The following is a 26,134-nucleotide window of genomic DNA, read 5'->3' on the forward strand; positions in this document are numbered from 1 at the left end:
AATTATGATATAATTTTCAAGACTATCTTTAACGCAAGAAGCACTAACTTTGTGGTTATTCATTATAATAAAATATATATAAAACAACTTAAGAAAGCAAAAAAAAAAGTGGTTAAAAACAAAGTCATTTATTTTATCATTTTACTTCTACCTACCTTCACTATCCTTACTTAACAGATATTGTCAGCGCAGTGAGGATGTTTAAATTCGTGATTCAAAATATCATAATTTACATCTCAGTGAAAAAAAGTTTTGAGGTCCATAAAATAAAATAAAAGGTTTTTAAAAAAGAACCGAGTAAATAGATATATTTTTTATTTCAATCTTTTACCTTCATAGAAGAGTTTGTTAAAGTCAAATTTCTGGTCCGCGAGAAATTCCAAAGATGAACTCTGGCAAGAGAATATTTTGCCAGGAGAGTTCCTATTTTTCGAGCGCGGGAACAAGTAGAAGTTAAACGCGCCATGGCGGAACAACTGCGCCTCCTTATCCCAGCGGAAGGCACACAGCCCAAACTGCACGAGCAGAAAGTCGGAAGAGGAAGACAGTACATTATGGTAATACTCAGACGGAGAATCAAACGCATTCACAGGTCGGCCGGCTCGCAGTCCTGTGAACTCCCCATCGATGCATATAAAATCAGCACCAGAGATACAATCTTCGATATCAGGCAATAACTCCTGGAAATCTGAAAAAAATTGTTTTAATGTTTATTAATTTCAAATTAAGTTATATTTTACATATTATATTCATGAACTTATGTCTTTTTAGGCTGTGCCCGTGTTAGGGCATGGAAAAAAAATTATTAGAAGAAATAATGACATTATACAAGAACAATTTTAAGAATAAGTCAGAAAAATTACAATGGATATATTTTTTTAAATAATAATAGAACAGATACTATACAATGTTAACAAAACATAACATATATTTATTGTAGTGACCGAACGAAGTTTTGGTTTTGGACAGTTTTGGCCAATACAAGTTTCGGTTTATTTATTGTTTTATATTTGTTAATAGACTATTAAACTAAACCAAAAAAATATTTTTTAAATTTTTATGTATCGTTTTATCAGCGCTTTGGTTTTTCAAAGCTTTGTGTTTCTGAAATAACTCCGCGTGTGACGTCAGAAGTTCGTTTCTGCTTATTCTCATTCAGTTCGCTGCAGTTCAAAATATATGATATACAGGATGTTCTTTAAACCTAGTCACATCCGAAACCACGATGATCAGTCTGAGCAAGAAGACATATTGGCACATTAAAATAAATTTTTTGAACAATTAAAATCTTAAAAATTAAAGATAAATAAAAAAACAAACGGTTGCTTACTTCTTTAGGGGTGAAACGAGGAGGGGGGAGCCTGATACACTGTCAACCGCACAGCCGCGCCCCCCTCGCTTCTCTCCTGCAGAAGTAAGCAACCATTTGTTTTTTTAATATTTTATTTTTTTAAATTTTCTTTGTTCTAAATACTTTTTTTAATATGTTAATATGTCTTCTAGGCTATACTTACGCCATGTTTTCTTGCCCATACTTATCATCGTGGTTTCAGATGTGACAGGGTTTAAAGAACACCTGTATAAAAATGTCAATAAAACTTTTTTTGGCGTAGTTCAATAGTCCATTAACAAATAAAAAAATTTAAAAAAAACCACTGAGCTTGCTCATTATGTTTTAATTATGAATGATTTTTTTTTATTGTAAAATAAATATTTGCGTTCTTATGATTTACCCAAATATTTCATTTTGTGGGTTATTTTTAATGAGTTATAAATAACTCACCATTAGAACATGGAAATCAAGTTGGGGTGGAGTGGGATTCGAACGGCGGACCATTGATCTAGGCTTGGGTAACTCAATTTTGAACCGGTTCAAAAAGACTGTTTGAAAGCTTCGAGCTGTTGAGCTGCAGCACAAACTTCTTATAGGTGGTCAATTGTGAGTTTTGTTCGAATCGTACGTGTACCCAATTCTTCAGGTCAGCTGAGTCAGCGCGTTGATGGTGATTCTGTGAATCGTTGAGCAGATCCGCCAGCCGGTTCAACTCCAGCTCAAATACTGCGAGCCGACATGCAGCTCAAAAAATAATCTCGAGTTACCCGTGCCTACTTTGATACATGACACTAGCCATGGGAAAACAACCTGACCTTAATTAATTAATTACTCAATATTTCTTTAGTTATTATAAATAACATTTTAACGGTTGAGATATATATAATGGTCATTTACACCTATAAGTTATTTGTGCCTGTGTAAATTCTTATATTACTAATAATATTTTAAAATTTAGTTGTGGTAGAACGTGGTCCAAATTTTCTTTCATTAACCAATCAATATTTTTTTGTTTTCTTTAGGTATATGCACTATGTTTTAACTAAGAAAAGAAAGATAACTATGACACCTGAAGAGTGCTTTGTCGTGAGAATGGAATATCGCAGTTATGATTATAAAAACACATCATTCAAATTATGAAAAAAAAAAAACATAAAAATTCGTACGTTTTGCAGGTTATGTTTACAATATTTAAAGTGTTGTATTATGTGGTTTAAACGTAAACTTACTAGATCTTGTTACGTCCATTTTACAGTTGATTTATAATAAAACTGACTTGTGATTAAAGGGGCTAGTAATAGTCTATTCAACACTGAAAACAAACACAATTTTATAGTTCAACACAAAGAACCAAAAATTTGTCAAAAATTAATAAAAGCATGTAATTATGTCATTAATTACAAAATCAGAGAGTATCGTAATTTGATAAACACAAAATAAAACGCCGATTCACTTAATTCGCCATTCAATACTTCACTTCATATCCAAACACGAACGGGCGGTAAGTGGAAAATCTTAAATCCCTAAAACTCCCACAAAACGAGAAACCCAAATAAAAACAAACCAAAGACACCACCAAAACCACAGAGTAAATAAACAAAATTTAAATAATGATTTTTCTTTCGGATTTTATGCGTACCTACCTTTTATTTGTACATTAATAATTATTTGTCATTTTTTATAAATTACCGATGCTCAATTATGAATATTGATTTACATCAATAAAAAACCTTTTCAAAAAAACTATTTTCATCTATTGCGTTTATTTACAAAATTGTGATGGCAAACATATAAATATTATCGGATGCACGGCGTTTCAAGAAATAAAAATAGCTCCTAGGTAAATTTGGTGGAATTCTTTACTTATGGGTAGAGACCGGAAAACAGCGGTTTTATTATTTGTGAAAAGTTGTGTTATTTTTCTCCAAAAGCGTTGTTTTATTTTTGAAAACCAGCGGTGTTATTTTTTAGAACCAATTTGAGTACTAAACGAGTTGATAATACAAGTCAAAGCCATTGTTTTTTTGCATAAAAAATATTTATTTTATAATAATACAACATTAAAAACACTGAATATAAACTACATATTATAAACTAACTTGTAATATTTATACATTTTTAACTTAATACAAAAAATTAAGCAAATACTACATAAAACGCGGAATATATATGTGTGCAATGCACATGCAAAAGATGGTCACCCAAAACCACCTTCAACGTCTCAACACGTTTAGTCATGTAAAAACCTGAATCTGCCACTACACTCTTCACAATTTCAAACTCAATATAGTAGGGCATCTATTATAGCCCTGACAAAATTTGTAGCATAGGCTGATTCTAAATATTTTACTCCTGCCACAAACAGTTTTACCTCTTCAGGACCTGTATTAATTCTAAATAATATGGCGAACACACAACGGCCTGAAGAATCGATAGTTTCGTTGCAAAACAAATCATTTTTTTGTTTTGTAAAACTTCTTTCACTTTGCAAATTTTCTCGGCAGCTACAATCCCGAGATACTTCTTTATTAATGTTTTTGTGAACGGCAAATCTCCAGCACCTGAAAAAAAAAACAATTGTTAACTGAGAAAGGAAAACTATATTTTTGACAATTTTTTGAGTCTACTGTCAAATGTTTTCATTTGGTGTTAATCTTGAAATTATAATAGTGTTTGTAAAAGTTGTCGCTTAGTAAATTGTTTTGATCAGTGAGTTTCCGAAACAAATTCACTGCATACTATATAGGCTTTTGCCGATGATGGATGTATTTTGATTGAGGGCAATAGCCGCAGATCTCTGGAGGGTGACGCAGCTAATGCATTAATAAAGAATCCGATTGGGGTATTCGAAATAAATTTAGTTTTTCTCCTCAAAAAACTCAATTCTCACTTTTAAAAGGTAATTTTGTGTGTCCTCCTTCAATCAAATTTATGGGCACTTCTATTCGAGCGTCAAATTTAGTTTCAAACCTTGGTGTAATCCTTGAAAGAAATTTGTCTTACACTTCCCATGCTAGGAAAGCCGTAAATTTGGGAAAGATGGCTCTCCACAAAGTTGCACGCTTGGCCAGAGCCAGCTGGGGATTGTCTTTTGAAACTTCAACGGTCTATTATAAATCCATTTTCCTAGGCATCGTATGCTATGCAGCTGGCTGTTGGGCACACCGATGTGAGTTGCAATATTTCAGGCGAATTATGTTAAGCGGACAAAGGCAACCTCTTCTGGCTCTTTCTAAAGCATATAGGATATGCTCAACGGATGCACTCCCGGTTCTAACGGGCTTGTTTCCTTTAGATCTGGAGGTTCAGCGACGATCTGCAAATTTCCACCTAAAAAGAAGGCGTTCTTCTGTTATTGGTGGCGTCCATCTACTCCCAACTGAACGAATGTCTCAATCAAATATTAAAAAAATGACTTTAAATGCTCTTCTTAATGCTTGGTAATCGCGATGGGAATCTTCCTCTTCAGGGAGGGTTACCTTTCTTTTTTTTCCTTCAATCCGTCAGCGCTTAGAATCTTCTTGGGTTATCCCCGATCACTGGACTACGCAGTTTTTATCAGGTCATGGTAAATTTAATCAAAAATTATTTGTTTTTAATATTGTTGACTCCCCTTCGTGCTGTTGCGGATATCCTAACCAATCTTCTGAACACATCCTGTGGTCTTGTTCCTTTCCCCTTCTCTATGATTACCGAATGGAGCTTCTCGCTACTATCTGTGGCCCTGTTATAGGTCCTGTCGGATATACAGATCTGGTGGCTTCTAAAAAGAATTTCAAGGCTTTTAAAAAGTTTTGTAATCATTTCGGCGAATTGATCATGTCCAATCAATTTAATCCCAGTCAGTGAAGAATTCACTTCCCTCTCTTCTCAATCCAATGAAGTACATATTATGTACTTCTGGATTACTTTCATTCAGCACAAAGATGCTAAGGCTACCAGATTTCAGAGAGCTCCTTCGGGCAGCTTTTCTCGTTTGACAACGAGCAAATTTTCCGTGTATGTGGGCACCGCCAAGGAGACTTATGTCCTCAGATGCGGTGTGCGGTATGTGGTGGGTAAGCTGCATACTATAAAAATTACAGGTAAAATGTTGAATGTCGTATTTTTACCACTTTATAAATATGTGTCAAAAACAGTTAGGTTATCAAAATCGGTAAAAACACATTAAAAATAAATGTTTTGCTCAGAATTAAGTAAATAAAAATAAATCGATTACCTTGCATATAATTTGTCAATTCAGGCTCTGACTTGCGGATCATCGAGATTTTCCAAAGGTATGTTGGCTTTGATAAAGGTTATAGTCGTGTCTTTAGCCAATTCCGTAACAGTGTCCTGTCTTCTGGTAACATATTTTATTTATAAGATTGCTTTGAAGTTCAAACTGAATTCTTCTTGGCATTTTTCCTGTTTCACACCATGAATATGTTTTTCACAAGAATCCTTTTGTTCCCAAGATATCGTCATATTCAGCAGAATCGGCACATTACAACACTTATTTATCGAGCACTTTAATTTTACGAAAAAGAAGAAGAATGGTTCATGATTGTCTATGATTTATATGTCATTTTTGACACATTGCGTTCGATTGCGTGTGTTAAGTGTCAAGCGCAGATTCGGCGCAAAGAGCGAGAACATAAATTAATTCTAGGTTATCGTTGTGTATAAAAATATTTTCAAATTTCGATGTAAATGTTATACATCGAAATTCAAAAACTCGGAAAAAATTCGGTTAGCTTTTGACACATCTTCGTTTAATGCATCACGTTGTAAAATATATTTTTATGAATTATTTTACAAGGATTCCACAGGCTGTACATCGAAAGTATTCTAAATTGGACAACTCTAATATTTTGAGAATTTTATCAGATATGTCCAGACCTTTATGTAAACATGTGACTGAGGCGCAGAAACAACGCAATATTATAAAAGAAAGAGGTTCAAAATATGCTCCCGGAACTGTTACACTTCAAGTATTGGGTTCTGGTGCCACCGGAACCCCCAAATCTGTATTCATGTTTACAGATCAATCTAGGTTAATTTTTAATTTCCTCTTAATTTTATTTTAATTACAAGTTTTTATATTTTATGTCACAGTGATGTCCAAACCTTAGTTTAATACCACTATCACATTAAATTACCATCTGATTTTCGGAACAAATAAAATCATAATTCCCTTACTAACGTACTGTTTTTGTTAGAACTATGTAATGTTTTGTCATTCAAATGTCACACTTTTTTCCCCAATATAAACATCTTATTGTTTGTCTTTACTACATAGTTTTATGTGCTATTTGTCCAGTTTCTTGTAAATATGCTTCTTCATATAACTGTTGTAATTGGCTCGGGCCGTATAAATAGTAAATAAATAAACTTAAAAACATAACTTAAATTCTTTGAATAAATTTGTAAAAATGACAAATGAGATCAAACCAAACATTTAAAAAATATTTCTTTCAATTTTCTATTGTGTTTCCTAAACCTAGTATAACAATTTGGTTGTTTGTGTAAGCAAACAAAATAAACGCGATGTGTCTCAACGGAAATGTCTCGACGGAAGCAGAAACAAAAACAGATGTAAAAAGTCAATTTTAATTTTTAAAAAGTTATTAATTGAAAAAAAAAAAAAAATTTTACTAATACAATTTTTAATGAAATTAATATTCAAAATTAAGTAGTGGTTTGTTACATTTTATGAATAGTAGTTTGGCCACTTTTACACCTAACAATCTGTTACAGTGTTCTTTATATATAAGACCAGCTCCGCTAAATAATTGCTCATTGGCGACGCTTCTGGGAGGAGCTGATAAATATTGGCGCACTATTGGCAAAAGATTAGTATATTTGAATGAATTTATTTTCCACCACATAAGGTGATCCTCTTGTTAAGCCAATCGTTTTTCTTTTTTGTACTCCTAAAGTTGTGACTGTTTCTCCAAAAGTAGATTGTCATTCTCGTTATTTGTAATCGAATCTTGCTGGTCTTCATTTATACTCAACATGGATTCTAACGTTTGTAATGATGAATTCATCATTGATGATGACGTAGATTGGACTTTATTCTCAATTTGAGTTCGGCACGTAGTTTACATCTGGCTGTTAGATCTTCAATTTTAACAAAATAGTCCCAAACAGGACTTGTTTTTGGTTTCATAATTGCACTTAAGTTGCACACACGACACACATTAATTATAAAACAAACAAGAACAGAAAATCTTACGAGCTTTCACTCACGTCACGGCGTATAATGTAGTAAAAAAGTATTTGAACAAACGCATTGCAACAAGTGCCGAAAGCACGCGCCCGGCTCGCTTGTGGTCGTCTGGAACGCCTGCAACACCTCTCCTGCGCGTAAAGTTCCATTCAACTTTCTCTTATAAAAGTTGCGGAAACAGAAACGGATGTCAAAAAACGTGCAGAACTTCCACAGTTGTGGAAGCAGAAGCTGAGGTCTGTTGCATCACCAGTGTATATAATAAAATTACTTCATACTAATCTTCAATGGAAAGAAACAAAAAAAAGGAATGATAAAAAATAACATGTATTTAATGAATGCGATAGAAAAAAATTAGAGGTGATTCAAGCATAAATGTATTTTACAAGTAATTTATTTATTTGTATTTTTTGCCTAAAATGTTTATTTTATTCATAATAAATTATGATGTTATTGAAAATAGATGGGTACAGAAAATATTGGGAAAATATACAAGAAGATAAAGATGAAAAGAAATTTAAATGCAACAAAAAAAAATGTATACAGTTTAAAATGCAACGACTCAACGGAACAAATGTTTTCATTAAATCTATCAAATCATCGCATGCCTAATTCCCATTTTCTTCAACAAAATAAAATGGTGGACTCATTTGTTTGTATTCAGATATCTCTTCAACTGTGGTGAGGGAACACAACGACTGGCCCATGAACACAAGATGAAGCTTGCTCGACTGGAGCACATTTTCTTTACATCGGCCAACTGGGGCAATATGGGAGGACTCCCGGGAGTTTCACTCACTCTTCAAGATGTCGGCGTACCTAAGATAACACTGCACGGACCTCCGCGATTGGTTTGATATTTTAAATAATTTTTCAATAAAAACAGACCATCTAATCATTTTCCCATAGGTTTAGACAGAATAGAATGTAACACCACGCAAGCCTTACACTTCCTTTACGTTACATTAATTTCTCCTCTCATATGCCTGCTGATTATTCCCATTTTTTCCAGAATTTGCCAAATTTTCAGTAAATGCATTTTAAACAAATAAATTTGAATCAAAGAAGGCTTCTAACGATCTTAAACAAGACAGTTTTTTTTTTTAGGTGGTATAGAAGGCTAGCATTTACAAGACTTATGATCTATTGGCGCTAGTTTTTATGGTCCTGTGGTAGTGTTATGGACTCCAGATTTACGCCTATGGTTCACTCTTAAAATAATAATACGCGCGCTACCTAGCACCCTACCTAGTACGCTCATTATTTAGGGTTTACTTTTTTAGGTTTTCTTTTTTTTGTTCTTATATTGTCTTTTACGCATTATATTCCTATTTATCTGCCTAATATCTAATTGCTAATATTTTCTCACAAATAATTTCTGATTAATACATTTTTTTAGGATGATCTCTTCACTGCTACAAGAAAATTTGTTGTGTTAAAAGATATGAAAATAGAAATGGCTGATTGTAGCAGTGACGTAAATTATGATGATGCTGTTATGTCAGTAAAATATGTTCCTCTGATAAGGTAAGATATTATGAAGATATTTTTATTTGATGTCATAGTGGTTTACCCTAGATTGTATGCTTGTTTCGGAATATGTAAAAAGTTTAAATAACACAAAATATTATAAACCTAAACCACCAAGTCGCGAGTGACTTATTACGCGCCCTTATATTGGTTCATTGTGTACCTAATTTCAATAATTTACCGTTGTCACTCTACTCTTTAGTCCCCACAATATTAATGCATTATGATGTTTCACAATTGACAAGTTAAGATCATTTCAACTTACAAACATTGTTTATTATCATAAATAATAATAAATAAACCGTACATGTTTTTGATTATATGTCATCTTCGGATTGTTTACTATATTTCATATTGCGTTTAATTTTATTTTTACTTCTTGTAAAAACAGTAATCAAGTATTTATTATGTATGCAGATAATTGAGAGAATTCCGTATTGAAATTTGGTAAGGTATCCAAAATAAAACACTTTTATTGGGTTTAAATCTACTTTTTTTTAAAAAATATGTGTGATGCGTCATGTTATATAAAAATAGAATTTAATCCATTAAAAATGTTTTATTTTGGATACCTTCCTAAATAATTAAGCACATTGATGGACTTGTTGTTATAAAGCAACATTTTTCAGCCAATCAAAACTGTAATGTATTAATTATAGGAACTTAATATTAAATCAAAACTGATTTATTTAGTACATATTCATTTTCTCTTGTAAAAATCGACCAATTGTTTTGTTTTTTTAGGACATTTTTAAACAATCATTAGTTGGAAAATGCCTCAATAAGGCAAAACAATTGTCCAATTACAATCCAAATAAATATCTAGACTAAATTAGTGATTGATTTATTATTAAGTTCCTAACATTTAGAGTTCTACAAAATAAACGCCAACCCAATTTATCACTGTTTATCTGTTTGGTAAGAGCACAGATGGTGCTTATAAAGAAACTTAATGTATTATCCAAGAGAAAGAAACTGTAAATGAGAGGATTGTTTTGAAAGACAATAATTAGACATTTAGTGAAGAAAATTTTATTGTAAATCAAATTTACTCCGAAATATGCCTGTCTCATATTTTTTATTTTAACTTACTTTCAGAAAAGAAAACACCTCTTTTATAAATTCAGAAATGACATTATCTACTGAATCAGTGGAACCAGATAATACAGATTATTATGCTCATGAAAGTAAGTAACATAATTTCATATTACACAATACAGCTTATCGTATTTACTGCCAATCATATAAAATGTAAAGGAATACGAGTACATATCGACTAAAGCTGAAATAGCATCGTATGAGCCAACCATTGAGATCGGACATAAATTTAGGTGTTTACATCAGAAACCCTCTTGTATGGCGTTCATAAAATCAACAAATTTATACTACACAAAGTTGAATTTATTTTTACAAATTGCCTTGTAGGTTTATATTGAATGGTGAAGGTTTAATATGTAGTCTAATTAATTGTATTACGATTAGAAAGACGAACTTGGATTAAGGTATAGAATATTTAATCTTGAATTTTATACGCTAGATTATCATACATTTATCAATAGGAATTTACTATGATTAACGTAGGACAAGAGCCCCATGTGGAGCGACAACCAATGCGTGAAGCGGAGGCAAAGGAGGAGAAGCTCTTGTGTGAAGTTGGCATATAGTATGACTTGAAGTTAGGTACGCGTCAGCGTTGCCAACAGAAGAGCGCTTTAGTGTTGGCAACCTTATAGTACCTCACCTGCAAATTTTACTTATGGCGCACCTGTCATTTAGCCTTTTTACCATCAATATAAAATTGTGTTATATTTTGACTGTTAAAAATAATTTGAGGCATAATTTTATTTACTTGTATAGAAGCTATTTTTTCATTTTCATTTCATTTTTTTTGCACCACAACAGGCCAGGAGGCCCAATGACAGTGGTGAATTACATTACAGAACAACCAGGCTTGAGAAAAATCAAATTTTAATTTTTGTGTTCTCACCGGGAATCGAACCCGGAACCTCCCGTGTGTGAGTCAAGCGTCTTGACCACTACACCACGGAGGCCGCCTATTACTCCAGTCCTTACTTAAATGTGTAAATCAAGCTTGTGATTTCTATTTTACTTTTAATGTCTTTTTTATTTGATTTATTTCCTTACTGTTTTATCTTTGTCTTATATTTTAGGTGTGTATAATAATTATCAAATTTTGTAGGTTCTGGCCGCAGATGGGTACAAACGACTAGTATTGATAGTCTTCTCCAGGAACCAAGAAATGAACAGTTATGTTCCATGGCCTATATTTGTCGTTTAAAGGTATGTTTTTTTATGTTTAATATTCAAATACCTCTAAAAAATTCAATGTACTGTTCTGTTACTTTCCTGGCTTATGTTTTTTTCTCAAACTATTTATCTGTACTAAAATCAATATTAATCGAGGATTTACAATCAAATTTTAATATTAGGTGTCGAAAATAATTATAACTGTAAATTCTATAGCTCTCAGATTTTGTGATACATACTAAAAAAAGGCTTTAACAGTATATTGTATTAAAGTGTTTTAAAAAACATCTTACAGATCTAAGAGCTCTTTTTAAATTATCATCACAGAATATTTGCTTTTTTAGTCATGTCCAGGAATGCTCGATCTTCAAAAATGTGTTAACCAGGGAATTAAACCTGGTCCTTTACTCGGTTTGCTAAAGAATGGACAAGATGTTACTCTACCTGATGGAAAAATTGTGTATTCAATTGATGTCAAAACTCCAGATGATCCAGGTGCTGTATTCATAGGTGAGAATTTTTATTTCCATGTCTTGTGTTAAAGGGGAGATCCATTTTTCTTATTACTTCCCATGCTTAAGCTAGGGTTTCCTAGGAGAGCGGCGCCCGTATCTTAACGGCCGTAGTGAAAGAAGATGAGGTGGACAGCCGTCGTAACGGTGACTAGAGAGTGGTTTCCTAGGAAAACGATGTTGATAACACCGTTAAAAAATAAAACCACTCTCTAGTCACCACTACGACGGCTGTCCACCGCATCATCGTTCACTACGGCCGTTAAGATACGGGCACCGCTGTCCTAGGAAACCCTAGCTTTATTGATCCATTTAAATTATAAAATTACATAAAATAAATGTGTATTAAATATTAACTGAAAAGGTCATATATTATTTTGTCTTTTGTTATAAAGTAAGGTTTTAATATTACTTATGTTCAAAGTTTTTAACTTTGTGGTAATTTTAATTAATGTTTTTTTTCTTATTATTTAATCCAATATACAATATAAATACATAGTTTACAAAAGAAAAAGTTTATACAATAGGTACATTCAATATAATTTCCTTTTTATTTATTGATGTAGCCACTCCACTGGCCCGCAGGCGCGTTCCGGAGTGTCAGTGTATTATTGATTTTATACATAATAGTACATACTTTCACATCAATTGTTGTGTAAAAATTCAAAAGAAATATAAAAAAAAAAATTATAACATACTTACATTAATAAAATGAGAAAGGACTTTCAGGAAATTAAAATTATATTCCGATGTATAAAACATATGTTAGTAAATATTTGTATTTAACCTCTTACCGACTTTTTATGTCTACCGGTTTCGAGACATACCTGTCTCTTCGTCTTTGTCAATATAGCCCACTTTTTTATTTAAAAATTAAAGGCTTATTACGAGAGTAAAAAAATATTCTCACATATCACAACATCTTTGAAATTTGCACTGGTTAAAAACCCCAGAGAGAATAAAATACAAGCTGTGCTAGACTGTATTCAAATCCCTTCATGAAATGGCTCCAAAATACCTATTGGACCTTTGTATTAGGGAAAATACATGTCAAAGAAAATCTACTCTTAGGTCAGCATTTGATTCAGGAAGAGGAAAACTTGTCGAAATCCGGCGCTCCCCAAACACTAGATTTGGAGATCGTGCTTTTGCCGCCGCCGGCCCCTCTGCCTGGAACCAATTGCCTTCAAACTTACGAATTATCGACAGTCCCAGTCAGTTCAGATCCCAACTAAAATCCCACTTCTTTAAACTATCGTACCCTCAATTTTAAATCTGGAAATATAATATATCACTTAAGTTTAGTTAGAATGTAAGTTTAGATATACAATTGTAAAGCGCCCTTGAGGTGATTTTTTTACAAAAATGGCGCTATATAAATCAGCCAAATATTATTATAATTATTAGCTCCTTGCCTTCCTAATCCCCACCCCTACAGACATATCACTGAATATTTCTAACCTAATTTTAATGCATGTTCGGACATGGTGGTGTGTGCATCCCCTTTAACTCTGCATTTAATTTATGTATTTTTTCATAAATACTTAGTATACTACGGTGATGGTAAAGGTGAAAGTGTATTTTAGTATTTGCATGTTGGCGTAGCGAGTCTCCTGACGAAGAGACGGGTATGTCTCAAAACCGATAGTCATGAAAAGTCGGTTAATGGTTAAATACAAATGTTTACTAACATTAATTAAAGTTTTCAAATTACAATACCTTACCTTTCAGATTCAGTTTTCATCACTTACTTTTATTGTATAACTTTAAATCAGACAGAATACTTAAATTCATTTACTTAGAATACCCATGTTTTTATCAGTAGTGTTCTAATGTTACACTATAATCTAAAAAATATTTTTGATGCTCAAGATATCAAATTAAGTATATGTACACATTTCATGTTGTTCTCTTCTCCGTTTATAGATACATATATGTTTTTTTTTAATAACAATATGTTTTATAATTTTATTTTTGAACAAAAATACTTTTTTACATGAAGCCATCTTTTTTGCAGTTGTGGATGTCCCAGATGAAAACTTTCTAGATCCACTTTTGCAGTCTGAAGATTTCAAAATTCACCAAAACAGTCCGGAAATTCTTCCTGTTGATAAACCAGCTCTTATTGTTCACTTCACACCAAATCATATTGTAAAAAATGAAAGGTAATCGGACATCAATTTGAAAATGTAAATTTAAACAAAATATTACTGTCGTTAGAAAAAATTAAAAATAAGTAGTTAAAAACAAAATTGTTGTACATTTATTTTATTACAATAAATAACCACGAAGCTTCAAATATAAATTTTATATAAAAAAAATTATACATAACATTATGTATTTATATTTTTACAAAGTTGGTAACAGCTTACTAAAAGTCAACCTTGAAACAAAAATAGTGTGTTTTATGTTTACTTTTTGTTTAAGTTTTTTTATTTTCCTGTTTTCAAAGATTAGTTTTATGTACTGTCATTCTCTATTCTTAGATTGTATTTTTATGTACATCATAACCTAGCCGGATCGAAAAGGTGCAGTCGAATCCCCCATAAATAAATTTTAATTTGATCGCTCGAGTATTCTCGATAACCAGTGACAACATACAGACTAGAAACCATGTCTGTGATGCAGAAAAGTAGCCAGAAACTAAAATGCACCCATGGAAAGACAGATGCTGGGGGTATGCCTAAGAGACAGAATACGATATTGTGAAATAAGGCCTCGAACCGGAGTCGTAGATATCATAAATCGTATAGCAAAACTAAAATGGCAGTGCGCAGGACACTTAGCGAGGCAAAATTCATTTTTTTTAATCTTGAAAATAACAAAAAGAAACATTTTCCAATTTTTTTGTTTTTACGTCATTTATAATATTTTAAAAAAATCATAATTAATACAACGGTCGATTTCATGCGTTGTACATTAGCTGTCGACAAATTGACAAAAAATGAATAAAATACACGAGTGAGTAAAAAATGTGTACGCGGTAACATGAATAAATTATTGCACTATCATAAATACATCCAACTTTTCAGTTTCAATGCTGCAGAACAGCGTTTATTTGATATTTTTTTAATACACATTACAATTTGTTTCCCGCTAAGTCTAAAGACTTTTCGGTTGCTAACTCGTCACACTATATACCGCAGGTACTGGGGCCGTTTGGTCCCCCCGTTCGGATCATGCGAGGAAAAGGTGTAAATAAATTAAACAGTAAAAGGTGTTGTTTTAAAAAACATTGCAAATAATATTACAATTTTTATTATTTACAGATACCAAGACTTTTTAAAGTCATTTTCTATGGAAACCACTCACCTGTTTGTAAATGATGCAAATATTTGCTCGGGATCAGTGGCGATACACCGCGTCCAAAGAAAACTCAATCTTTTACATGAAAACATTTTTCCCCTCCTGAAAGACAACTCCATTGTTGTTGAACCAAAATCATTCAATTTAGAAGCGAAGACTGAAATTCTTGATAAGATTAAAAATATGGATAAGGTATGGTTAATTTTTTATTTTATTAGGTATTACAATATCATCACTTACTTTTCAACACTGCATATTTCAAAAATACCTTTTTTTATTATTATCATTTGTATTCCTGTTAACACTCATCATGACCATACCCTGTACGCACCCGGTGGTGCATAACAAACTGCATAAGTACACTAGATGCAGCGTTTATCGATCATCTGTTACATAAAGGTGAGGTGATCAGCCTTACAGTTTGAATGCCAGTCCAGAAACATGAAATAAAACTTCTCATGTGCTATTGCTAAACTATAGTCCTTAAAATAAAGCTTGATTAGAATGACAGTTGTCAGCAAAAGTGACGAAATAACTTTGTAGTCACGTCTAAGGAGTGATTTATATTGACACACGAAAAATCATTAGTATCTGGCATGTTAATTTTTTTTCATACAATGCTTAACATATAAATTAATATAATTATATAAAATCAGCTTTAAAACTTAAAAAATACTAAAATAAACCTAATTATTAACGACGTTCTTACAAGGTTACGTCATTTTGCAAACATTTTAGAGATTGTAAAACTACTCATTTATGAGTAGTTTAGTCTGACTATTATAATTCTATGTGTGTTACTGAAACACTGACAACGGGTATGTCAATATTGTTCTCATTATTCAAATATTCATTATTGATGTAATTTATTTAATTAACTTTCAGAAAACGATGGAACAACTTAGACATAAAATTGATTATGAAAATACCCACTTGGAACAAGAAAGTGATTCATTTTATAATTGTATTTCTGCAAAAACATTTACATCTTTTCACCTGAGACCAAAGAAATTAATTGACAAGTAAGTTTAAATGTGCATAGATTATAGACATTTTTATGTAGAAATAATTAAATTTTTCTGTGTTACATGCATTTAAAAAATCTAAAATATCTAATGATTGCATCATAGCGATTTTTATTACATTGTCGCAAATATTTATGTCCTGAATTTCTGCGTCATCTTGGATTATTTAAATTAGTTTATTTTAACTGTGCATATTATTATTTTTTTTTTTTTTAAGTAAAAAAAAGTATTTGCAAAAGAGTTGTAAATAACCCAATATTAGAAAATGGAAATCAAGTTGGAGTAGAGTGGGATTCAAACCACCGACCTTTGAGCCATGAGACCAAGACACTAGCCACGGGACTAAAACCCGATTCTTGTTTATTTCTAGTATCTTATTTATTTTTAATCTTTTAATTCTTTCATTTTATTTTCTTCATCATCTTCGCCATTCCAGGTCAGGTTTGCATCTGGAGCTTTGACATAAACTGCCGACTGACAATCAGCAGTGGACGTCCAGAATGTCGAGAACCTAATGCCTTGTAAAATAGGCAAGCTCTTTATATTGTATTGTTTATTTTCAGTTCAAACATCTTGAAATTAAACGTTGCGGAATACATCTCTGAGGTCATGAACTGCGAAGGCTTTCCAGAAAGTTTACAACATTTATATGCCAACATTGTCCAATCAAAAGATAAATCAGAATATCCAAAAGTTGTATTTTTTGGAACGGGTTCTTGCATTCCAAACAAAACGAGAAATACAAGTGGAATAATGCTTCATACAGAGTAAGATTATTTGCACATATCGATCTATCAATTGTCCAATTCATTGGGAAGACATTTTTAACGAAGAAATAATAAGTAAATATCTATTTTGATTGTTACTTAAAGGCTAATATTATCGATTTGTGGATGACTTTTATATTTTTTCAACCAATATTTAGATTGTGTTCATTGGCAATATTTATTCGACAATAGGGTTTAAACATTTTTAAAGTAATAAAGGTTAATACTTTCCAGTAAAAAAAAATTTTGGAATATTTAAAAATTTGTAATTTTGAATTCCCGCAAAAATGGTGATTCCATTGGCCACGCCCCTATTACGTCACGATTCATGTTTATTTGTTCCTGGCCATTGAAATTAGTGCAACCAAGGCCAAACACGTCGCGTTTTTCTACGAACATATTTTTATTAAATTTCTGTTTTACATTTATGTATGAAAACATTTCTCCACAATATCCATATTGATTTTGAAAATACAATTATTTATTCGAAATCCATTTCATGTATTTTTATCCTGCTAGCAGGTTTAAAAATTCTCAATAATTAAAAAATGTGCGTCCTACTGGTAGGTCGCCAAGTCCCGCTGGTAGTAGGACTCTGGACACTCTTATCATTAAACTGATCGTAAATTGATTTTTCATATTTTTAAATATTTTTTCTAGTGAAAACTCTTGTATGCTTTTGGATTGTGGAGAAGGAACTTATGGTCAGATGGTGAGATTCTATGGAAGAGAAGGAATTACAAATGTATTACAAAATTTAAAAGGAATATATTTATCACATCTACACGCTGACCATCATATAGGTTTGACTTATTTTAATCTTTTTTTTCAATTAATGTTTTTATATAATTATAGTACTGCTTTACATTTTAAAGGTATTTTATGAATAATGACTGTGTTATAATTGTTAAATTTAATTACATAATAGATCTTCTTCCTCTGCCTTATCCCATTTCATTTGGGGTCGGCTACCCTTTTCCTACCTATCCACATTCCCCTATTCTGAGCCATCGTCTCGTCCATCTGGGCCTCGTTTATCTCTTTAATTACAGCACTCCACCATGTGCCACTGGGTCAACCTCTGCGTCTTCAACACATTTTTTTTGCGCTATATGCAACGCATTTTCTATATGCCTCGCTAAATGGCCATACCATCTCAGTCTGCATTACCGCATCTTCTCTTTAACTGGAGCCACCCCAAAACTGCCCCTAATAATTACTCTTTAAATGTATAATAGATGTCTCAATATAAATAAAATATAGACATGATAAAGACTTACAATTTGTATTATAATTTAAGATTTTTTACAGGTTTAATAGGTGTTCTTCAAGGTAGACGAAAGGCGTTAGATTCTCTTGAAAAGTCAACTAATTCGGATCATAAACTTTATTTGTTGGCTCCGAAACAAATTATGAGCTGGCTCTGGTTGTATGATCGTCGTTTTGAAAGAATTATTCATGAAATAGAACTTATTCACAATTCAAGTTTGGTAAGACTCCTTGATTTTAGAAATGATGTCAATAAATTGTATTACATTGGATGTTACTACATTCTTGACATTGGCAATCGATAGTAGATTTGCCAACAAAGCCATTTAAAAACTACATGTTTAAATTTAAAAAAGTGTTTATTTGAATTGATGATGTTCATTAAAATTGTTTTAGTGAAACTTGTGTGTAAATGAATGGCATTAAATAATACAAATAATAATGTCAAATTGTTGGATTTAGCTAACATATTATAAAAATACAACATTAATACAAAATAATATCTGATTATACAGTAGTTTGAGCTTTACACAGCTGTGAAAAATTACAAAAGCGAAAAAAGTATGTTTCTTTGCTAACAGAACTATAAGTTATACTTTGCTAAAGAACGAAACATATTTAACATTATAGGTATGGAAAGTTTTTAAATGCACTAAGTGGTTTATTTAACTTATAAAATAAATTTGTTCATATTTTTCCTTTTCAATAAAATTGTAATATGCGAGTACAATGTTTTTTACGGTTTTTGATGATTAAAAATATTGAATCAAACAGTTTTGTCCTCATGAAATGCATAGGTTTTGTAGATGCATGCATAATATGTTTAATTTTGCAAAGGATATGCAATATGAAAACAATATGCCCATGTGATTTTGATAATACCTCCCCTCCCCCTTCCATTTGGTATAACTTTAATCAATATTAATTCTGTTCAAATAAATTCATAACATTTTACAAATCCACTGATTAAACAATAAATTCGGTGTTCATAGACCCAAAATAAAATAATGTGGTATTATAATACGAAAACCATTTTTTTTTTCTTCCACAGAACAAAAATGACTTTGGGTATGCCGAGCTCTCAAGTGACATTCTCGATCAACTCGGCTTGAAGAAAGTAGAGACTTGTCCTGTCAAGCATTGTCCGAATTCCTTTGGTATCAGTGTTGTTACCAAGCAGTCCAAGAAGATTACTTATTCCGGTGATACTATGCCTTGCAAAGAATTAGTCAATATTGGTATGAGGTTTTTTTAAAGTTATCCATAGTGTTTTTATCATGTCTCCTGACTTTGGCTTTATTTCTTTACTTTGATTTTTTTTTATTTTCACATAATTTTATACACATGCTCAAACTTTCTGTTTAAATTTTAAAATTCTCTTTCTTATACACGGTGTTTCAGGGCCAGACTGCAAAACTTCAGATGAAATTGCATTTCAAGTAATAATTTTGAATTTCACTTTCGACACATCATAAAAAATCAAATGTGAATCGAGCAGGGTCAAAAATTTTGGCTTGAAAATATCGCATTTCCAAAAAAAATGGCATTTTACATGTTCATTCTAAATTTGACGTTTCCACGACTTACTGTTAAAAAATCAAGTCTGAATCGAGAGTAGAAGTCGAGTCGAATTTGAATCAAAAATACTACAGCCTAACTACAAATTTTACCTAAAATGACGTGTTCAAATTTTATGTCGCCTTGACTCGCTGTTTCGAAGGAGATGCTGTGATGTACAAACACACATGTTTTTTTTGTGTTTTATAATATAGATTAAGCATGTTGTTCAGATGTTTATTAAAATTTATGCTTTTGTAATAATTTTTATTTCTAGTATTCTTTAATAATACGCATGCTTCCCACTTTCCATTATGTTGTATCCCAACTCAACACAGGGCTCTTGGCCTCATAGAGTTAGTGATATATATGACTTTTTTTGTAATATGTGTCTTAATATGAATAAATAAATAAATAAAATAAATAAAGACCACAAGAGAGATTAGATTAGATTAGATTCTGAAATAGTTCAAACATTTTTCCCGTTAGCACTATTTCTTAATTACATATTATTATCATTTATAATTTTATGGGCCAAAATTTTATTTCAAGATGGAAACGCTATGCCAATATTATTTTATCTAGACATAAAAAACCTCTTTCTGTTAATTTAGGTGTCAACTCTGATTTGTTAATTCACGAAGCAACAATGGAAGATGATCTAGCCAGCGAGGCTCGGCGCAAAATGCACTCAACATTAGGACAAGCCGTAGCAGTTGGAAAGGACATGAATGCTTCCTTTACATTACTCACACACTTTAGTCAAAGGTACTCCCGGCTGCCGAGACTCTCAGACTCTGATAACTTCAGCAATGTGGGAATCGCATTTGATAATATGCAGGTAAATCATTTATTTCATTTTAATTTATCACATTTGATAAAAATAGACAGTCTAACAGATTGTTAAGTAACTTATGAACATTTGTATTCTAAAACATGTTAGCGTAATCGACTGATATTAAACCAAGTCAAATGTATGTAGATTTTTGTCAACTTTTTCATTACCATAACCTCCTGTAGCTTCGCTACTCAGCACAAAAAATGTTTTTTAGGTCAATTTTTTTAGACAAAAATACTAACTTTGAATCAATTACTTGATATTTTGGTTTTCAAAATTAAATTTAGTATTGAAATGAGTGTTATTTATAATGATCTTTAATTATACTCTGTGCCCTGCAGTATTAATGGTGGTTTATTTAAGTGATGTTTACTCAGTGAAAACCAAATGCCGCCTAAATAACGCCTGTATACCACCTATTGTCCTCTACGGATGCGAATCATGGCATCTCACTAGGGCTCAAAACAGCAAAATACTCAGTTTTAAGAATAGGAGTTTAAGAAGAATCTTGGGTGTGCGCTGATTTGACTTTGTGAGGAATGAAGAAATAAAAGAACAGATGGAGCAAACTCTGGTGGCAACTGTCATCAAGCGGAGGCGATATGGTTGGCTGGGCCATATACTGTGAATGCCTCCTGAGAACCTTAACCACGCTTGCCTACTTTACAAGGCATCAGGTTCTCGGCGTCCTATATGCCCACTGCTGACTGTTCGTCAGCAGTTTATATCAGAACTACGGGATACGAACCTGACTTGGGAGGACGCACAGGAGCTGGCAGCGGATAGAGACGCATAGAGGCTCTTTGTAGACACCATATGCTCCAACTAGGGAGCGAGCATGGAATGATGATGATGATTTAAATGTTCAAATGGATAATAAAGCAACTCATATCTTGTATACTTTTGTTACAGATATCTTTGGATGATCTTAACACTCTCCCACATTTATATGCGCCTTTAAAACTGATGTTTGCTGAGCACTGTGAACTACTGGAAACCAGGGTCAGTATTTAATTTCTAGTTAAATAAAAAAGTGCAAAACATAAATGTTGTATATAAAACAAAAAATATCAGTTGAAGCATGGTTTTGAAAATACAAGTACGTATATTGCAGCGGATTCAGTTTGGTTGAGACCAATTTTTACCCTTCATTTGTATTAGAATAAAAACCTGTTAGGTATTCTGTTCCTAATATGGTTTACCTCTTCGTTCTAATTCTCAAAGCACCCTCTTAATCCCCATCCACAATTCCGCTATCTTCTCTAATTCATATCATTGGTGATACTGCAATACTGCGTAATCTGTTTTTTTTACGAAAATATTTTACTGCAGTAAATTTGTTACAGGGACTAAGAGCAATTATTTTTTAATTATTTATATTTTTACTCTTAATAAATATAGTTTTTCTAATACTCCTATTGAAATCACAAGTAATATATTTTCAGAATACGTTTTTGGTTCCCCTGCCAAAAAAAATTATTAATAGTTACGCGGTATTGCAGTACCACTGACGATATAGTACCATCCTCCATAAAAGATGTTTCTACAGTATCTCTGTTTAAATCACACCTGAAGAAACGTCTCTTTTCTCTTCCTTAATCTCTCCTCCTTTCCTATCTCTTTATTCCCTTTTCTCATTGAATATTAGTATTGATTTTAATTCATTTATATGCCAATATTGCTATTCCTGTTTTTGTATCTGTTTTGTTTTATTTTTATATTTTCTCTTAAATACTTTTCGAAACTTAAATGATATAAATAACATTTTTTGTTTATTAGTTGGTTGTAAGAAATCGCCATTTGGCAGAAAGTCCACCAATGTACATATACAGGGTGTTCTTTAAACCCTGTCACATCCGAAACCACGATGATCAGTATGGGCAAGGAAACATATAAGCATATTTAAAAAAATATTTAGAACAATGACATTTTTTTAATAAAATATTTAAAAAAACAAATAGTTGCTTACTTCTGCAGGGGAGAAGCAAGGGGTGTGCGGCCGCAGAGTTGTTGGCGTATCAGACTCCCCCCTTCCCCCTCCTCATTTCTCCCCTGCAGAAGTAAGCAACCATTTGCTTTATTTTATATTTTTAAATTTTATTCGTTCTAAATATATATTTTAATGTGCCAATATGTCTTCTCGCTCATACTGATCATCGAGGTTTCGGATGTGACAGGGTTTAATGAACACCTGTATATTATGTACAAGATGTTAAATAAATTTTTGATATATCAATTCATTTCAGGCTGTGAAAAGAGCTCTGAAGAGAGAAAGGGATCATAGTCCCAAGGCTATATCAGTCCATGCAAGATCTATTTCATCAGATGCCACTTCCAGAAAACAAAAACACCTTCAGAGTGAGAATGACCCACCAACGGAGGCAGTTGAGGATATGAATATCCATACAGAGAAAAAAGATTGCCAGGAACCTGATACTCTCAGTGATAGCCATTTAAATAATAAACATGATCATAGATAACTTATCTTTTGTAAATAAATTGGTTTTCAGAATGTATTTCTTTCTATTATTTTAAAGAAAAGTTTCTTAGACTCTACATACACCATAAAAGCATGTATCATTGGCAATTGACACAAATTTATTGTTACTACGCCGACTCTGCAGATAATTTAAGAAACTTCAAAATTTTGAACAGTATTATGATTTAAATCAGAATATTTTTATGTATACCAGATGTGCTAAAGATCTTCGATTAAAAGCATATGTGATGTGTGATGTGTGATTATGACTATACAAATTAGATACCGGTTTTATAATATTATTCAAAATATTCTTACTATCTTACTGAGAATTTATAACCAGGGGTGCTATTCTGAACCACTCTCGTGGCACGAGAAAACCGTTTATCTCGTGTATTTTGTATGTAAATACATGAGATAATACAGCCACGAGAGCGTTTGGAATACCAGCCCAGAATATGTTACCTTATTCTAAGACAAGAGTTGTTAACCCTGAGACTGATTTGGAGAAAATTCGCTTACTACTCCTATGAAACCTATAGTCAAATATTCGCCATACTTGCAAACTTGGCAATATATTTTGCAAATGGTTGAGGAAAAAAAATTTCTGGAAATATTGAAGGATAAGGTAACATGTCTTTGTGTACAAAAATAATCATTGCAAGACAGGTAAATAATGAATGGTAATTTATGATTATTGAAGTTTTCATGGATTATGACATACAAACTTTTTTAATATCTGCAGCATCTCTTGAATTAGTTTTTAGCATCATTATTTGGTTAAGCAGCCTTAGTAAAATTTTACCCAACGTAGTAAAACTAGAACAGGAATATCCCGAAATCTATGCATTATTAAAAGTGAAATATATTTTGTAATAATTATAATAAAGAAAACAATTGAACCCACAAGTGTTTCATTTTAATATCCCGAAATTAAATTGGGTCACATATTGGTATGCCTTACATAAAGTGCTCTACTGCATATCTATTACATACTATTCAGGAGAGAGCTTATGAGGTTTTTTAATCGTATTGTTTATTACTTGTATCTGAATTGTACACGTCTTTAAATTTATTGTTTTTGTTTATGGATAATAATATTAATTTTTATTCCACCTCGTTTGGGCAGGTAGTACAATATCCATCCGGCCATATAACCATTGCTAAGTATAGAAATATCACAAGCAAAAAAATATTCTATATTTGATAAATTAAAGAGATATAAACAATATTAAACATTCACAAGAAAAATAAAAAGTATTTGAAGATAATAAAACTAAAAAATACATATTTAAAAAATTGTGTTCAAAATCGTCAACAATGCAGTTGAGAGTACTTTATGTAGGGCACATCGGTATGTACCCCGCACGGCCTCTGCAGGGGTAAAAATATATACATACGGCAGGCTAAACAAATTCTTTATTGGAATAATAAATTTACCTGTAAAAACAATCAATTTTAGCAAAAACAATTGCATCATACCAAAAATAAGTATAATATCATGGGTCAATAACACATGTCCGGGATTTTGATTCCATCCAATACAGTTCTGTGTGTGTAGTATTGTTATAAACTAATTATATTAAAAAGCCGACATCCATTTATAAAAGGAATATTATTTAATAACTATAGAGTACATACATGAATAAGATATAAAGTATTTATTTTCGTATGCGTGTTTAAGAAATAATGTTGCATTTAAGAAGTGGGTTCCTTGTCTTTATCTTTGTCTTTCTCGTCCTTGGGAGAGTCTTTAGGGGTGTTCTTGAGTGTGGTGACGGCGTGCCGGATGGCCTCACTCTGCGGATCTACTCCGGGAAGGTTCTCCAGGATACTCTGCAGGAAGGCGGGGTCGTTGATCACCTCAGCGTACTCCTCGGCCACGTCCATGCACTCGTCCGCGCTGGCCTCCTGCTGCATGCTCATCTGCATGGCGAGCGCGATCTGCTCCTCTTCCGACAGGTCCATGGCCTCGCGCTCCAGCGACATGGCGAGCGCGCGCCCCGCGCCGCCGCCCTCCTCCGCCGCGCCGCGCGCCTCGTCGCGCCCCGCCGCCTGCCGCCGCGACTCCTCCTCCTGGCGTTGGCGCTGCTCCTCCATCGACACGCGCAGCGCGAGGGCCAACTCGGGGTCCTCGTTGGGGTCCACCCCGAACTCGAACTGCGACATGCCGGAGCCCGAGGGGCCCGCGCCCTCCCCGCCCACGATGGGGCTGGAGATCAGGGCCTCCGACAGCACCGCGCACGCCCCGGCGGGCACGGCGACGAGGTGACTGCCCCCGGTACTGCCGTCCTTACCGTTCAGGGTATTGATAAATATCGTGAGAGAAGAGTTATTTTCCGTATCTTCTCCGAAAGAAACGATGTCGACGTTCACTTTCTCTTTCTTCAACCGCTTCGCCAGTTTTACTAATTCCTTCTCATCCGTTTCGACGGGCGAGCCGACGAAGACGATGATTCGCATTTTATGATTCTTCCCCTGACGGTGCTTGAGCGCCAGGTGGGCGATTCTTATTCCGGTCAACAGATTGATATTTCCGTTCGGCTGGACGCGATGGAGTTTCGAAAGAATGCGGCCAACATCGCTGGTGAGTGTCGCCAGGACTTCGACGTTAGCGAGGGTTAGTAAACCTACATTGTTTTCGGGATTCGAGCGAGTTTTCGAATGACAAACGAGATTCACGGCTTCTTGTTGAGCTTGAAGTCTTGTAGGCAGAAAATCTCCATTTCTCATGTAATCACTGTTATCTACACATATCATAGTACTTTCCAGCACCATCTTGAGATTTATTTATTTCTACAAGTCGAGGATGAACGAGTAAAACCGTAGGCACAAAGAACAGAATTCTGAAATTTTGATCGGATGACAGTTGTCCAAGATTGCTCAAAGACAATTTTTCTAATCAAAAATTGCCAAGTAATTCCATAGATGGCATAGATATTACTACATTTCTACATTCTATAATTCAAACAATTCTCTATGAAAATTTTGTATCTGTAGATTGCCTCCCTGTAAAAAAAACTTTATTTAAACGTT

General features: G+C 33.0%; 3 protein-coding genes across 7 annotated transcripts in view; 1 reads left to right on the forward strand and 2 right to left on the reverse strand.

The window, feature by feature from the left end:
• The window catches only part of LOC148279127 (poly(A)-specific ribonuclease PARN-like), a 116,041-nt gene extending 113,118 nt beyond the window's left edge, over positions 1-2,923 (reverse strand). For 2 of the 5 annotated variants that reach the window (XM_088230395.1, XM_088230391.1), the window contains exons 1-2: positions 2,563-2,893; positions 332-688 (exon numbers count right to left, since the gene is read on the reverse strand). In XM_088230395.1, the coding sequence (XP_088086521.1) occupies positions 332-688; positions 2,563-2,581 (376 nt within the window). In that variant the 5' untranslated portion in view covers positions 2,582-2,893. Of the gene's footprint in view, positions 1-331; positions 689-2,562 lie in introns of all 5 variants that reach the window. The other 3 variants (XM_088230392.1, XM_088230394.1, XM_088230393.1) reach the window with 3 other exon arrangements.
• A 2,968-nt stretch (positions 2,924-5,891) lies between these two features.
• Positions 5,892-23,135, forward strand: RNaseZ (ribonuclease Z). The gene is made up of 16 exons (XM_088230387.1): positions 5,892-6,368; positions 8,212-8,398; positions 8,947-9,074; positions 10,176-10,264; positions 11,278-11,378; positions 11,690-11,855; positions 13,875-14,022; positions 15,127-15,355; positions 16,049-16,185; positions 16,752-16,955; positions 17,616-17,758; positions 18,267-18,445; positions 19,276-19,462; positions 20,396-20,622; positions 21,532-21,621; positions 22,866-23,135. Exons 1-16 carry the CDS (start codon positions 6,091-6,093, stop codon positions 23,097-23,099), a joined length of 2,727 nt encoding a protein of 908 aa, XP_088086513.1. The 5' UTR covers positions 5,892-6,090; the 3' UTR covers positions 23,100-23,135.
• A 1,559-nt stretch (positions 23,136-24,694) lies between these two features.
• Positions 24,695-26,017, reverse strand: Rpn10 (regulatory particle non-ATPase 10). Its single transcript, XM_088230388.1, has one exon. The coding sequence runs from the start codon at positions 25,874-25,876 to the stop codon at positions 24,797-24,799; it is 1,080 nt and encodes a 359-aa protein (XP_088086514.1). The 5' UTR covers positions 25,877-26,017; the 3' UTR covers positions 24,695-24,796.
• Positions 26,018-26,134: the final 117 nt, after the last annotated feature.

This window comes from Micrasema longulum, unplaced genomic scaffold, assembly GCF_059751315.1.
Source record: "Micrasema longulum isolate JH-2025_06_02 unplaced genomic scaffold, ASM5975131v1 h1tg000755l, whole genome shotgun sequence".
Classification (NCBI taxonomy): domain Eukaryota; kingdom Metazoa; phylum Arthropoda; class Insecta; order Trichoptera; family Brachycentridae; genus Micrasema; species Micrasema longulum.